Here is a 17,077-nt window from a genome sequence, read left to right as displayed (position 1 = left end):
AAGACCGGAGAATTGGGTTTGGAGGGAAAGATAGATCAGCCATGATTGAATGGTGGTGGACTTAATGGGCCGAATGGCCTAATTTGCTCCTATCACTTGTGAAATGTTCTTGAGTATTTTCAAAGTTGATAAATTATTCAATGATAAGGCTGAGGATGTAATTTTAATATGAGAACCATGACAGATATTAGAGAAATCAAATCGCACAAAAAAAAAGTTACCTAGAGAACGCTAGATTTAAAGAAAACATGCAACTCCCATTCCGGAATTCCACTCCTTATTTTGTAGCATGTCCACGGGGAGTAATTGTGCGTTTGAATGAGAAAGCAGGTTGTGGCGGCACATTACAGGCTTCTACAGTTCACAATTAACTCGCACTCCTGTGGACGGCGGGGTCCACGCTTGGAGTCTGGCTTTTATGTTTTAACTTTAACTGTTTCTACCTTAGGAAGAAAAGAGTGCCACTGCACAGATGTTCTTAACTGCAGTGTGAGGTATGTTTATTTCCCCAATTCCCAGCAAAGTGTATTTGATCTTCCAAAACAATAACAAAATAGGAGCATGCTGCTCCACTTTAAGTCAGTCACATTTCAACAGCAGTTTATTTCTTGATGTATCGTTCCATGCAGGTAATTGAAACAAGAAGGAACATTGTTGGGAAATTGTACGGCATGATTCATCGATGTCTGGGTCTCATTGTTAATAATTACCTATTGATCACTATACTCACTGCTTTTTGAATTTAGTGCTGAATATTTTGTAGAATATTTACTGTTCAAGGAAATAATTAACGATATATCGAGTTAAACAGAGATGACTGAACAGAAATTTAACTTATCAGGTAAATCACGTATTATGCGCAGTCTTTAAAATTGACTACCTTTAAGTAAATTAATTAAATCTTGACTTGACAACTGAAGGTGAAACGTATTAAAATTTGGGTAAAGTTCATAGCTATTTTGTTAAATTGTATTAGAAATTTAATGATGTCTAATGTTATTGCACTTTGTGTGTGAAATGTATTTAATGATTCCAAAACTAATATTTGATTGTACTACTTCAATGCACTTGTTAACTGAAAGCGTTGAGAGGTGAAGCTAATAAAAACGAGACGCCTAAGGCAGTAGAGATTTTCACGGAAATGTGCAATAGTCGTCAAAAAGGAACAAACCTCAAATCCCAGGGGGCAATAATTTAAGCCAGGGTCATGTGATCAAAGTCTTTGAAACAAAGAGCAGAGGATTGTCTCACTAGATCACTCTCTTCACTTCCATCCGTATATGTCTGCTGTGATGTAAAAGTGCAAGCTTCAAAATTAATGTCTGGATTAGAGCCCAATGTTTTCCCAGTCCATTCTGATCAGAAAATTCTACATCTATCGTTGGATTTAATAGGGTAAGATCAAAACTGAAATAAGATACATAGATTCTTGCTAAGTAAATTGATAATACTAAGTATCTGACATTGACTCCATATAAATGTACCTACATATATTTGTGGTTATAAAAGTTGCTGTTTCTGGATTGCGCAGCATTTTGATATACTTGAATAAACATTGTTTGATTACTTAAGTTACAGTTTGATACAACATACCTCCTGGTATACTTTTGAAAATTTTGGCATGGTTTCCATAATCCGGGTGCAAGAATTGTTAACTGAGTACTCTTAGATTTGAGGACTGAATTTATGCTGCAACTTGGCATAATTACAACGTTGTATAATTTGTTTGCTTGGCTTTGATTGCCTGAGTTTTTAAACTGAGTGACCTCTGCACCTGCTTTGTGTAAAATGCTTGTTGCCCCACTTTAAATAAAAGAGCCTTTTCTGACCATGAATTATTTGGATCCTATTTTACAAAAATAGGATTTGTATTATGTATCTTAGCATGTACCTGATTATTGAAACTAGGTCTGTGGTAATACTTAGTAGCTCGTTGAACAAGCCTCCTTGTTGCTATACAACTCCATCTATTATTTATACTTATCCCAGTGGACCAAACAGCATTGTTTCTAATAAAGCTATTGTAACCTGGTACCACTTTTTAAAAAAAAAAGTGCGGTAAAAGATTTTTACCACCATACAAAGGCATAGATTGTTTTAATTTGCTTCTCTTTTTGTTGCTAAGAGCAAATGGAACCTCCCTGAAGACTTCAACGTTACTGATACATTTCTGTTCTGCTAGTTTACTTGGTTCCAGTTGACTGATGTTACATGCAGGGTTTGATCTGAGTTGCAGTTTCCCAAATCCCAAGGGCATGTGCTCTCTTTAGTGCGTGGGAATTAATTGCACAGACCTTCTGCTTTGCTTCTAGAAGGACATGTAATACATTAGAAAACTGGGGGATGGGTGCGCAGAGCTAGGAACTGGGGGAAAGGTATGCACTTTATTATCTGTATTAAGAATTTGACAAACGAAGCGTTTTACTGCCTTAACCGTGTTTCTTACTGTCATTGGTAGACTGGTAATCTGCCAGTGGGGTGGAAGAAGGGCTGTTGTGATGGTTGGATGGGGGGGGGGGGGGGGGGATATGGTGGGGATTGTAGGTGATGACTGTCGAGCAGCCAATAAAGCAGCAGATTGGAGCAGAGGGATGAAGAGATAGGAGGAGAACTCTATGCATATCGACATCAGGTATTTTGAAAGCATTTCTACAGAGCACAAATTCTATATCTCTATATCACCATCTATCCTTTTCCTTTCCCCTGACTCTCAGTCTGAAACGTCACTTATTCCAGCTATACTGGAACATCACCTATTCCATAGTTACTCCAGCTTTTTGTGTCTATCTTCGGTTTAAACCAGCATTTGCAGTTCCCTCCGACACAAACCTGACACCGGGACACCTTCACTTCAGTGAGAAGACTATTCCCAAGCTGCGAGAATGATGCCATCTCAGTTTATTGTTCATAGCAATGTCAGGGAGGACATTAGGACATTATTGTCAGAGGGAACAACTACTTTTATCTTAGTGGTGGTAGGAATAAGTTCTGTGTCTTATCCACACTGAAGTTTCTGTTACGTGTGAAGTTCCACTTTTTCAGCTTTATATTGTCTTGCCTTTGCCTCAACTTCTTCTCAATATCACTCTGAATATGAAAGTAATTTCATTAATGTTCTGACCGCAGGTAACTCATCAAGCTGATCGATGAGCAGATTCTTGGTACAGGTCGTGCTTTCATTATTCTCCATCACTCCACAAAGCTATGTTATTCCACCAGCCCATTATGTACAGGGTGGCTGCTGGACAAGAACATTTATCTCCTTCAGACAGCTAATGGTTACTGTCAAAAAACCCAAACACAGCTGCTAAGATGAGAGCACTAATGCATCCAGAAGCATCATGAGGTAGACATTTGACATTGATGAGCATTCCTTTAACCACATAGAACTGCTAGGGGAACATATCAGTTATCACTATACTGTAGATGTTTACATATTTTATTTTTACCATGAAGGACTAGCCATCACCTACCTTCATTTTAACGTATGGGCTTAATTTCACTGTTAATACATACAACAGCTGGGGAGTAGTTTTCCAACACAATCAGCCTGGAGCTGAATTATCAGTTAAATTCTGACTTGGGTTTCTGGTGAAGTTTAAAGCATTTATCTAGAAAGGCTGTTGGGTTATTTGATGACGCAGATCACACTTCAACTACAACACAGGCACTTAAAATAATGTGGATTTCCAAATTGAGTCTCAGATGGAGGATGAAATGGTGACTGGGAGGAGTGGGTGTATTTCTTTAAAAGCTTTCCCTGCCACCACAAAGATGGATTTTCTTTTTCTTTTGCAGCTTGTTTTGAAAGCCAGAATGATGAAAGAGAGTAATCATCCATCTAGAACGAGTCCTCTTTCGTAGATCCTTTGACTGCATTTTGAATGACCTGTAAAAGTGTAATGTTACTTTCATGGTCGGCTATTTATTTAAGTTTGGCAAAAGAATTGAATAAAAAAACTAAAAGTATCTCGATCCAAAACGTCACCTATTCCTTTTCTCCAGAGAAGCTGCCTGACCCGCTGAGTTACTCCAGCATTTTGTGTCTATTTAAGGTTGTTCAATTGTATGTTTTATTATTGTTACTGCTAGTTACTTTTTACATGTCCCAGTTCATGCTGCTATTCATCTCCTGAAGTACATGGAAGCCTTTTGGGAAATGTTCTCTCCGTCAACCCTTGCCCAGTTTATTGTGTATCTCCTTTCTGTATCTCCTCCCCAACATCATGCTGCAATCTTGTCTCAAGTCAGCAATGCTTTCTTTTACCCTTTTATGTTATGGTACCAATTCTCAGAGCAGCCACTTGATCCAATAGAGAGATAGTGGAATAGTGGACCCAGTATATTTTGAGAAGTAGCCAGGCAGAGGAGAATGGAAACACATTTTTAAATGATGTGATGAAAGGGATTCAGGATAATTCCCTGAGATCACTCAGGCAAACAGCTTTATCTTGTTGCAACTAATTATACTTGTCATCTCCTTGCTTTTCACCCTTCTTATTGGGTTACTTCTCCTTTCTCACGACAGCTGAATACAAGATGAGACTTCTCCCCTTCATTTTGTCAATTTTTTAAATAGTTCATTCTATCTACTGTCATCCACCACTCTATTTCGATTTATACAGTGGAAATTATCTACCGGAGTGAACAAAGCAATGTGTAAATTGGAATACCAGATGAAACAAAATGATCATGGGAATCCCAGGCACTATGAAATTTCCTTGTGAGGTGCAGCAGCTAGTTGGTATTCTTTGATAAATATCGGGGGGGGGGGGAAATCCCAAAATATAGAGCTTCACCAATATGGTCATTACAATATCAGCCCAATAGCCAGAGAAAGTACAGTGTGTTCTTGGGGCTTCCACACCTCCATGTCCTAGATCATATTTTGTTATCAGGATCACACACACTCTGCCCTGCTTCCCAACACTCAAGTTTTACTTTACAGGCACTTTGTGTAGCCAAAGTAGAGAGTGAACATGGCAATTAGATCATTGTCTTCATTGTATTAGATTAGAGTTTTATTATTGTCGTATATACCAGGGTGCATTGAAATTCCTTGTTCACAGAGTAAACAGTACATACACTGCAATAAATACACCGACGGGCGCAAAGCAACAGAATAGTGAAAAATTGCAAAGTAATACTTGAATAGTGCAAAAGAATAGTATACAATAACGGAATAGCCTAATGAGGTAGAGTTAAAAGTAGTTGGCAGCAGCTCCAGGAATGGGATGTGAAAGAGGAGATGGGTTTAGGACTTGGATAGCAGTGGGGAGGGATAGGGGGAAGCTGCTCTTAAGTTTGGATGTCTGAGCTTTCATGCTCCCGTATCTTCTCCCGTGAGGTAGAAGAGAGTAAAGTAAATGGCCAGAGTGAAAAGCATTCTCAAAGTCACTTCTAGCCTTCCTGATGCAACGCACTGTGAAGATGGACTGGGTGGAAGGGAGTGATGAGACCGCAATGGACTGGGCTGTGTTCACCAAAATCTGCAAATTTAGACAGTCAAGAGGAGACCAGTTGCCATATCAGGCTGAGATGCATCCTGTCACATTAGTTGCCACAGTGCATCTGTAGAGGTTCGAGAGAACTTTCGTTGACATGCCGAATTTTCTCAGACGCCCAGAAAAGGAAATCAGCTGATGTGGTTTCATCATCAATACAGCGTTATGAAGAGACCATGATAGGTTACTGGAGATATGGATGGTTGGATTATAGGAAGCTGTCAACCATCTCCACAGTATAGAACAGTTGAAGTCAACAACCAACTGTTTTGTCAACTGACGTTGAACGCTCCACACCACGTTACATTCTCTACCATCCGTACTCTACGATGACAGCACGGTCATGTTAAAGATTCACTTGCCAGTCAGCAACCACACTTTTTTGTCTTGCTGCTCACGTTTTGAAGGCTGGGTTATTGGGCCTCAGCAAGAGCAGGCAGCAGGCAGCCATGGAGGGAACTGACATTACATTCTCCGACCATTCCGTGCTGCACTCTACGTAAGCGGGGTGCGATCTCTAGAAGTGTTTGACTCGCTTGCGAAAAAATCAAACATTGCGTCTTGATCATTCTTCAGCAAAGTTAAACTGGTGACAAACTGGCGTTGGACTTCCACACTGGAAAACAGTCATGGGGGTCGTACAGGGGGCCATTCCAGAGCAAGGTACTGAGCCCCCTGTGAGCCCAGCCTACACCACGCGCATGACTGCGCCAAAGTTGTCAAATTTGCGGATGACAGTGGTGGGGACTCTCTCCGCTTACGCCTACCGTTTTGATACTTAGGTAAAAAATAACCTCAAGACGAAGGAGGTAATAATAGACTGGGCGAGGGGACTGTGTCAGCTTCCTGGGAATCCACATTGAGGAGTCAGCGTGAACACCACTGCGCTGCTGAAAAAGGTCCAGCAGAGACTGCACTTCCTGAGGGTGCTCATGGAGGGAACATGGACACCAGCTGACGTTTCAAGGAAAGCTTCCAGAGGGCCATGGGCCCCAGAGGGCCTGTTTCCGTGCTGGAGGACACACAGTCTAATAAAAAAACCCAGTCTAAAGGTCAGAACCCCTTCTTGACTGTGGCCGTCAGGCGATCTCTAGACAGGACAAATGACTTTTTACCCCACTGCTATAAAAGTACAGACTGGCCGCAGAACGCAGTCAGTTCTGTGGTAACGGTGTGACAAAAAGGGTTGGGTGTGTATGCGTGCTCAATTTTTATTATTTGCATCTGACGTCTTGAAATGTTTGAATGCATTCTGACATTTTAAATTTCGTTGTACAGCATTTACAATGACTGTTTTTCTATATATCAGACTTGCATCAGAAGGAAAGATGACTGATAAGCAAAAGTCAAGTTGCTGTGTTCCTTGCCTCCCTCTCCCCTGACCACTATTCCCCCAGATAACATGAACAATTACTGACCTGTGTTTCAATTTGGTAAAGTGGAAGACCACAGTTAATTCACTTATACCTTCAAAGATCTTGCAAGTGTAGAGCAACAAAATCATCAGTGAAAAGGCTGTGTTAAAAGCACATTGGCAATTACATTAGGCTAACACTGTTAACTCTCTGATTACATTATGGGAGAGAGCATGGCCCACAGGGGCCATTGGAACTGCCTTGCAGTTGGAAAACCATGCGTAGTGCAAATAACATTTTTAAGAGCTCCCATCTCAAGACATCGTCTTAATCCGAAGTCAGAGCAGAAATGTGGCAAGGTAGTGACGTATGGGGAGTACAAATATCACAATAAAGTACATTTATAATATGAGCAAGGTCTGTTCTTTGATTTATGTGATTGAAGTCATGTTTGGAGGTCATTTTGTAACAAAATGTGGAAAAAATGGTTTTCAATATGGCGAGCCAAAAACAGAAACAAATTGAACTCACACAGCTCAATTAATACAACGCTCAATCAAGCCTGTAAATGGACCCCAGAATTTGTGTGCAAAGCTTGTGGGAGGTTGCTTATGAATACAATTAGAGATTCCCATATGCAGTGTAGGAGTGAAATAGAAAGAAGCATGCATCAGACTATATCAATGATTCTTAAAGACTTAAACACAAAGTGCTAGAGAAACTCAGTGAGTCAGGCAGCATCTGTTGAGGGAATTGACAGGTGATGCTTCAGCTGTCATCTTCCGATTTTATCCTCCCTCTGCCTTTACATTTCACTCCTCCTCACTGTTTATCTGACACCCCTTTTGTCTCCTCACCCCTAGTCCTTGACAGTTACTACACCCATCTGTCAATGAAAGGTCTAGATGGAGAGGATGTTTCCAGTAGCAGGAAAATCTAGGACCAGGGGGCACAGCATCAAAATAAAAGCACGTACCCTTAGGATGGAGCTGAGGAGGAATGTCTGTAGCCAGATGGTGGTGAATCTGTGGAATTCATTGCCACAGACGGCAGTGGAGAGCAAGTCATTGAGTATTTCTAAAACAGAGATTGAAAGGTAAAGGTAAGCCCTATGTAAGGGCATCAAAGGTTACGGGGAGAAGGCAGAAGAATGGGTTAAGAGGGAAAAATAAATCTGCCATGATTGAATGGCAGAACAGACTTGAAAGGTTGAATGGCCTAATTCTCATGTCTTATGGTCTTAATCCCCCTATTCTGAATCCCCCCTCCTCACTTGCCAGACATTGTCCCACTCCTACCTCAACTTTCCAGCTTTCCCTCCCTTCTACTCCAATCAGTCTGAAGAAGGGTCCTTGACCCAAAATGTCGCCCATCCATTCCTTCCACATATGCTGCCTGATCTGATGAGTTCCTCCAGCATTTTGTAATTTGAGATTAAGATTCCAGCATCTGTAGTTCCCTGTATCTTCATTATTAAAGGCTTATGTCCAAAAATTGGTCTGATGAATTTTGGAGAGGTTTCCTGCAGGAGAATAACTTTACCAGCAGGAACTTGAAAGGTTCTAATACTTTTGGACATGTCGGCATAAAACATAGTTGAAATTACCTATTCAATTTGGCCTCTGAATAGAATTAAACTTATGTTACAAAACACTTCAGAACAGTCTTGCACATTTTTTGAAGTCTTTTATAACAAGTTTATATGGCCTGTTACAACGCAAGTTTACAAAGCCTCTTTCTTGTTTATATGGCCACTATCTTATGGCTATTATTCATGTCAGTTTATTACAGGAACCAATTTATTGAGGTACTAAAATGAGCTTAACTACAAAGGTCAAATTTAACGAGCTGCAAGGAATGATAAAGTTGTCAAAGAGATTATTAGGTATTCAGTAATTTGATTTTGTAATTATTACAGAACGATATTACAAGTTAAGATTTTGAGACATTTTTAACAGCATCAATAGCATTGACAAGTATATGACTTTGAGACCTTAATGAGCTAGGTTTTGCTGGCTCCAGTATGCATGGTAGCAGTAATAAAGAAAATAATGGCACTCAAAACTGATAAATCTCCAGGAAGAGATTAAAAGTGTAGATGTGAACATTGAGGTTGATCTAATAATCTTACAAAGATATCTTGATTCCTGGTTCAGGAAGCAGTCTTGTACATACAAAACATTTCCATTTCACTCGATTCCCAAAGAAGTTTAGAAAATGAGATAAGAGAATTATTTTTAAAAGGCGTGGACTAATTGTTTAATTAGAAGCGGGACCGACAACAATACCATCTGTTGTTGGGAAAATACCATTAAGAAGTTAAAGATCAAAGGAAAATGTTTATAATTGTGCCCAAAAAAGTAAGATTAGAAAAAACTCAGAATCCAACAAAGGAAGAAAAAAAAAAGATAAGGAACAGCACAATGGAACACGAGCAGTTCAGCAAGAAACATACAAGAGACAATAAAAGCTCCAATAATTATGTAAAAATGAAAAGATCATGTAAAGCTAATGCAGATCCCTTAAATACTCAGAAAGGAATAATTATATTGGTCAATAAGAAAATGGCAGAAAGGTTAAGGAAATGTCTATCTTCACAGAAGAAGACAGAACATTTCCCAGAAATAGCGTAGCATTACATGTGAATTTGGAGCTCGGAGAAATTAATATTAATTTTTAAAGATAGCATTAGAGAAATTATAGGGGGTGTTAGTGCCTCATCTGCAGAGTTTCTCCAGCATTTTTGTCTACCTGAGAGTGTTAGGCTGATGAGGTGACCAGTGTGCACCATTTGGAAAGATGTGGAGGTAAGAACTGCACTGTATCTTCCAGAGTTGTACAGATCGAAGAACAGTTCCCATATTGAAATATGGGAAATGAAAGCCCATGTCTGAGGAGCAATTGAGAAAGAAAATGCAAAACAATAAATCTGATATCAATAATAGGTAAAATATCACTATAAATTATACAGGAAGCAAAAACATAGCATCTGGAAAAATAATAATAGGATTGGATCACTTAATTATTAATTTAAGGGGAATAATTTTTGACAAATCTGTTGGGACTTTCTGATGCTATGACTACCACAACAAAATAACAATGAAGCAGTGCTCCGTTTGATCTTTCGAAATGCTTTGAACAAAGTAAGATTATTTACAAAAATATAAGAATGCAAAGTTTTGTGGTTAATTTACTGGTGTGGACTGAAGATTGGTCAATGAAGAGAAAGCAGCAAATAGGAATAAACAAATCATATTTGGGCTGTAGGATTATGTCGGGTATGGTGCCACTGGGAACACTGGACAGGAGTTTGGTTTTATTTTTTGGTATTTGGTTAAAAATGCATATTGTTACATTCGCAGCGAATGATTCGCTATGAGAATATGAGTGTGTGAGCCAGTTGGACATCACCCACTCCACTTTCTTCTTAAATAAAAGTAATTTTATATAGGTACTGTTGGCATGAAGAACAACAACTGGAATTAGAATGCACAATAGGCTGGTCAGTGCCTGAAAGAAGGCTATTTGATATAGAGTGATACAGCGTGGAAACAGGCCCCTCAGCCCAACTTGCCGCAGCTACACTAGTCCCACCTGTCAACATTTGGTCCATATCCCTCCAAACCTGTCCTACCCATGTACGTGTCTAACTTTTTTTAAATGTTAGGATAGTCCCTGCCTCAAGTACCTCCTCCAACACCCACCACCCTTAATGTAAACCGGTTACCTCTCAGATTCCTATTAAATCTTTTCCCCTTCACCTTAAGCCTATGTCTTCTGGATGTATTTGATGACTAGAACCACAGATCGTAATAAATGGGTTATATTGCATATTGGCCAATTCACAATGAATGGTTCCAATTTTTTTGACGTTGAATACTGGCATTGCTTTTAAACATCAGAATTGTTTGGTAGTTGGGTAATATAATTATATTAATGAAGTTAATCATTTGTTATATTTGGAACTATCTTAAATAGATTCCCAAAGCAAGTTTGAACATTTCTGTATCAGCACTTATAATTTTATATTAGCATTCAATTCAAATTCATATCACAGCATTAGTGTTTTAATCAATTCTGTGAAGCATTTAACAAAGCAGTGATCAATGATTAGTATGTGTAACATTTTAATTTTATAGGTTAAATAACTTGCATGATGACCATGGAAGATGTAGACTTTATGATGTTGAGTTTGCAGGGTAACGGTGATATGTCAGATGCTGATACTGAATTTTGATCTGTGTGAAATAGATAGGGATATGGCAGAACATTGTTCAGTGTATAGTGTGCTATCTGAAATAAAACCCATTTAAAACGAGAAAGCTTTTTTTTCCTCATATTACAGAAGACCACAGAATTTTATGGGACATTGTATTACTTTGATTTACAATGAGGGCCAGGTGCAGAATGAGCTGAAACGCAGACCTCTGGAGAACTGGATGACATTCTGTATTAGCATATTATTTGGAGCCGCTTATGTTTTCACCTCTGGGAGCAGCATTTGAATGCGATCCCAACAACAGATGGGATGACGGTTTTCTTTCTAATATCTATTAAGGTTTATAAGTTAAATTAATGACATCAGCATCCGTCTGGTCCCCAGAATCCCAAGCCCCCAGTTTACAGCTGTTGTGCAGTTGAGACTGCAATTCTAACTTCAATCTGCTTGCAAAAGAGGCACTAGTGGGGATTGATCAAAGATATCCTTTATACTGCTACTGTACCTTGATCACAGATTTCACAACTATTCTTTTAATGCCCACATTTAGTGGATTCTCTACCTCTCCAAATCCCTAAAGAGTACCAACTTGTTGAACTGTGTGGAATAGATTTTGAAAGACGGCTCTGAAGTTTCATTTCCATATACTGTATTCATTTGTGTGGTTTCTTTGAAAATTGCCTTGGTAGTTACGGCAACCTGCCCTATCGGATTCAAATCATGACATTCTTTGATGGATAAAATGTATAATGTACATTTCAAAACGCGCAGTAGCTTCATTAATACTGCTTTAATTTAGAAATCACACATTCTATTTCATGAAAAGTTTTAATTTGCGCTTCTACCACTTTCAAAAATGTTTGCAAGTTGTAATGCAATAGATGTCACTTTGGAAGAGAGAAAGTGCACCAAAAAAAGTTTCTTAACATGCATAATAACCTAGTAACAACTTATTTTTAACATATACCAACTTCTTGTTTAAGAAATAATAGCATCTTTGGGGCTAAAGGAATCAAGGAATATGGGGGAAAAGCAGGAACGGTGTGCTGATTTTAGATGATCAGCCATGATCATATTGAATGGCGGTGCTGGCCCACTCCTGCACCTATTTTTCTATGTTTCTATTAAATAGAGTAAAAGTCGTAATTTGGTTATTCAGCGCACAGGAAACTTGTTCCGTTGTTTAATCTTTCCCATAGTTTTGGTTCCATGTGACAAAACTTGGAGACCAAAGGGGAGGCATGTGTGGCTAGTTACCATGCCAACTGCAACTGGACACTGGGGAGGGGCAGACAAGGGTAAAGCTCAACTTTCTGTGGCGAGTGTTGAGGGAGCATCTGAGTGCTTGAACCGGTTAATGCATACCCATGTTTCTCTTCTGCTTTGTGGAGATCTTAGTTAAGCCACTTCAAAGTTCACCTTTTTTTTGTCACGACAAAAAGAAATGCAATGTGTCCTAATGTCCATGTTTCACTCTGCTGATTGAGGATGTGAACATCTGATAACCTAATTGCAGAATTTAATTAATTTGCTAAACCACTTCACAATAAAGTGCTCCAGTCATTCATTCTGTTTGGGCATGTCAGTCAAATGCTAGTTTCATGGTCAGACATTGAACGTTGATGAGTAGATCAAAAATGAGAATTTGGGGATGGCACAGTAGCATAGATGTACAAACACCAGAGACCCAGGTTCGATCCTGACCCTGGATGTTGTCTGTGTGGAGTTTGCCTGTGCTCCCTGTGACTGGCGTGGGTTTCATTCAGATCCTGGGGTTTCTTCCCCCAACCGAAAGGCTTGCAAGTTTGTAGATTAATTGCCTCTGTAAAATTGACCCTAGTGTGTAAGGAGCGGTCAAGAAAGTGGGATAACACAGAACTGGTGCGGACAGGTGATCGACGGTGGGAGGGGCTCAATGGGCCAAAGGGCCTGTTTCCATGCTTTATCTTTAATCCAAACTAGAAACACATTTGGTCCTATCCTTAACATGTCTACATAACATGTTTTCCAGCAGAAGTCACTGAATACAATTGGGAAAATTGGCTGAATCGACTAAAGCTTGGGGACATCAAAGCTAATAGTTGTACACTTTTAACACAACAGCTAAAATCAGCACTCTGTGCAAATTTACATATTGATGTTGCCACCAAACTGTAAGGTTAAACAATTTAAACTTTATATTTCAGTTTAAACATAAGTTTTCAATCTACCTATACATTTATTTACGTACTTAAATATGCATATGCACTCACAGTAGGCACTAACCATTTCAAGCTTCATGTATATACAATCATTAACAATTCTTAACCTCAGTTAAGAATGTTTAATTCTGGTTCTAGCCACACTTATTTGCAAAGAGGATTATTTATACATTAAAGATTTATCGTACTGATGAGTTTTGCCTCTACAAATGTACAGATTTTGTACAAGTACTGTACAAAAACTCATAACTATGATATTTCAAAATAATAGAAACTTGGAATATAGCCTCAATCCCCCCCCCCCAGTGTTAAAATGTTTATTTGGCTCCAAACGTAACATGGTTATTTTGAGATTGGTAGAGCAAGTTCATAGCCTTTCAAATCCTTGAAAACTAGATGGAAAAATGGAAAACTAAAAAAAATGGCAAAGGTTAAGATTTATTTAAGAGTAGTAACCCCAGAAGTGATCAATGAGTCTTTGTTTTAAAAGGTCAAGCAGTAAGAAAAGTATTGGGGCAGCGAAATGAATGAGCTGATATGAAAGTGTTGAGCTTTTGTGCTATCAATGATTGGTCTAATTAAGATAAATGGTTTGCACATTTGTGGATTGGATTAAAGTAAAACAGGAGCAAACCTTTGATCTTTGACATTGAAATGTGCAAATTCTTAAGAAAGAATCCTTGAAATTAGTTGCATTTGTGTCTCAAATATGGTAGTTAAATTTGTTATTTAAAATTAATGTAGAATATAGACAGTCCATTACTAATATTTCAGTGCTGATGTAATTGTAGGAAAATTTAGAGAGTAATAACAAAGATATAATTCATTCAAACGTTGTGATTTGTATCCAAATTTGAGCGTTGAAAAAACGCTGCCACTTACGGCTGTGATTTTGGCCACCTTACTCGGAGTCCCCCTCCGCTGCGCACCACAAGAGGATTTTTCCCATCGATTAAAAATAAAAGAGTTATTAGTGTTTACAAAATGTTGAGATTCTCTCTCATGAAGGCCACGCCCCTTCCAGAGGGACTATAAAACCCGTAAGTGTTGAGTTGCTCAGTCAGTCTCTGCAAGATGGGGGGAGCGAGAGGGTCACGTCTCTCAGTCTGAGCTGTGAATAACACTGAACACATGTCTACTAAACTGCGTGTGGTTTTACTGACCTATCAGTGCCCTTAATGTGGTTTGAAAATATAGTTTGGAAATGCTAAGCTGTGTTGCCTTTGGTTTGGAAGTGCTAAAGCTGTGTTGCCTTTGGTTTGGAAAGCTAAAGCTGTGTTGCCTATGGTTTGGAAATGCTAAAGCTGTGTTGCCTAATTAAAGTTGCCTTGCCTAATTAAAGTTGCCTTGCCTTCTGTATCATTAAAAGCCTTGCCTTCTAATCTTGACCACTTCCTGTTTGAACTTTATATTGAATTTAGAAAAAACGCTACCACATATGGCTGTGGTTTTTGGCCTTCTTACTCGGAGTCCACCTCCGTTCATCAGGTGCAGAGGATTTTTCCCATGAAAAATAAGAGTTATTAATGTTTAAAAAACGTTGAGATTCTCTCTCCTGTCAATCAAGCCATGAAGGCCGTGCCCCTTCTGATGGGAGGGGGGTGAGGGACTATAAAACCCAGAAGTGTGGGCGTGGCTCAGTGTGGCGATGGAGGAGGGAGAGGTCACGATTCGTTGTCTCTAGTTGCCTTGCACCCTGCTTGAAATGGTATGAAACTGCGCTTGAATCGGGTAGCCTTGCACCCTGTTTGAAGTGGTAAGAAACTGCACTTTAATTTGGTGGCCTTGCACCCTGCTTGAAATGGAATTTCAACGGAGTCAACTGCCAGCCCACCAGCCATGAGTGACTGAGCTGCCAGCACAACAGGCTTGAGTGACTGAGCCACCAGCCCAATAATCCATTTGCCCACAAGGGCTCCAGAAAGCCCCCCCCGGCCACCAATATTGGAATTGGTGGAGAGGTGGAATATTGCGTTGGGGTACCAGCCCTCTCATGTGATGCTGGGACCCAACGGGTCCCACTTACTCTAGTAATCTTAATAAAGCTTCGATGTTATGGTAACAATTACATTGAGGATATTGACAATATACCATTGCTATAAAATAATTAATAACTGATCATAATTTTAAAATTGGTTATGTTTAGACTATTAAGACCTTGAGGATTTTTTTAAAAATTCTGCAATGATTCACTGCACACTTGTAATAGCACAGGCACTTAGAGACAATAATGGCTGCAATCAATGTTATCCAAGTAAAATAATTTATTTTAAGTCGGCAAATGATCTAATTTAGTTTTTATGGGATTTTCTTGTCTCAACAATTATATCAGTAAAATCATGAGATAAAATTCAATGTTCCCTCTGCCAAACCGTTATCAGCAGTCTAAATGCATCTGCTAATTTTTGTGTGTCTTTGCTATTTATTTTGCAGTTTCGTTATATTATTCTGGATCGCAATTGAACATTTATTTGGATCATAGTTAGATTTACAATGAGCTCCCGGGCCCTGAATAGAAAAGGTGGCCTTCAGTACTGTAGACACTTCCTATCAGACAATGGCGTATTCCATGGTAAGTTACCTCACTTGACTTATTTTGATTTTGAGTGATAAACAGATCATTAAATAGAATAATATACATATGATTAACGGAATGAACTGCAAATGAAGAGAGAAGGCAGCTTTAGATGTATTCATATATATTCATCTGTCCAGTCGAGACAAATGTGTGGAACAAAAAGATACTTAGTTGAAGTTGAAGATAGGATCAAAAGTGTTCACGTTGATCAAATGATTCCAGCCAAAGATGAACCAAAAACTGAGCTTGATGTCTTAATCCCTGAGTTTTTATCTGAAAGTGAGTTGGAAGAGACTGCAGTGATTGAAACACAAAGTTCAGTTAGTACAGGCAAAGAAACAGATTCCTCTGGTCAAAGTCAGGGTACTAAAATAGAGCCAAACAAACCTACATTTGAGTCAATATCTCAACCTGTTACACCTGTTACTGTTAGACGATCAGGCAGGATCCGTAAACCTGTAGTCAGGTTAGGTTTGTTAGTTAAATATTTCACTGCACAAATAAAACAAAAATGTGTACGTATGTAAAATAAATACTGGTTTAAATCAAGTATCACAACGACAACATTCTAACTGAGTACTTAGATTTAATACTTAAAAAAAGGAGAGCAGTGTAAAGCATTCATACATATTCATGTGTATGTTAATGAGTTTCAATGTTCAATATAAGCAGGGAATGCTGGGTAATAAATCTCTCTCTCATGATCCAGGCAACCAGTGTGTAAGTCTAATTCTTCATTCTGCCATCCAGAATATAATAATATAACAGATGACATAAGCAGGTCAATTATAACGCTCAATGGATATTATTATGGTGGAGATTGATAGATTTTTGATCAGTATGGGTGTCAGGAGTTATGACGAGAAGGCAGGAAAATTAGGTGAAAGGAAAAAATAGATTGAATGGTGGAGTAGTCTTGATGGGCTGAATGGTCTAATTCTGCCCCTATAACATAACCTATGGACTTATAAGGATTAACATTGTATAAACTGAGACCTTGTTATCTGCAATGGACTTTCATGGATAACAAAGAAGTGTGGATGTTGCAAAGACCCTCTTCTTTGTACTTTATGTACCTCCCAAATAAATGTAAGTGCGCATTATAATGTTCTAAAAGCATGAGCAAACATTAAAATATTTAAATATCTAAATGGAAATCAGATGAGCCAACAGGCTGCTTCTAGTGAACCAATGATTAGTTTTCAAATCACAAACTGCAG

General features: G+C 38.8%; 1 protein-coding gene across 2 annotated transcripts in view; it reads left to right on the top strand.

Annotated features, from left to right (window-relative positions):
• Positions 1-317: 317 nt before the first annotated feature.
• plch1 (phospholipase C, eta 1) overlaps positions 318-17,077 on the top strand; it is a 79,610-nt gene continuing 62,850 nt past the window's right edge. Inside the window, exons 1-2 of one of the 2 annotated variants that reach the window (XM_055646278.1) lie at positions 318-494; positions 15,713-15,851. In XM_055646278.1, coding sequence (XP_055502253.1) covers positions 15,773-15,851 — 79 coding nt within the window. In that variant the 5' untranslated portion in view covers positions 318-494; positions 15,713-15,772. Of the gene's footprint in view, positions 495-1,027; positions 1,396-15,712; positions 15,852-17,077 lie in introns of those variants that run through there. The other variant, XM_055646280.1, reaches the window with a different exon arrangement.

This window comes from Leucoraja erinacea, chromosome 14 (assembly GCF_028641065.1).
Source record: "Leucoraja erinacea ecotype New England chromosome 14, Leri_hhj_1, whole genome shotgun sequence".
NCBI lineage: Eukaryota > Metazoa > Chordata > Chondrichthyes > Rajiformes > Rajidae > Leucoraja > Leucoraja erinaceus.
The sequence above is the reverse complement of the archived record's forward strand: the minus strand, read 5'-3'. Positions and strand labels throughout refer to the sequence as shown.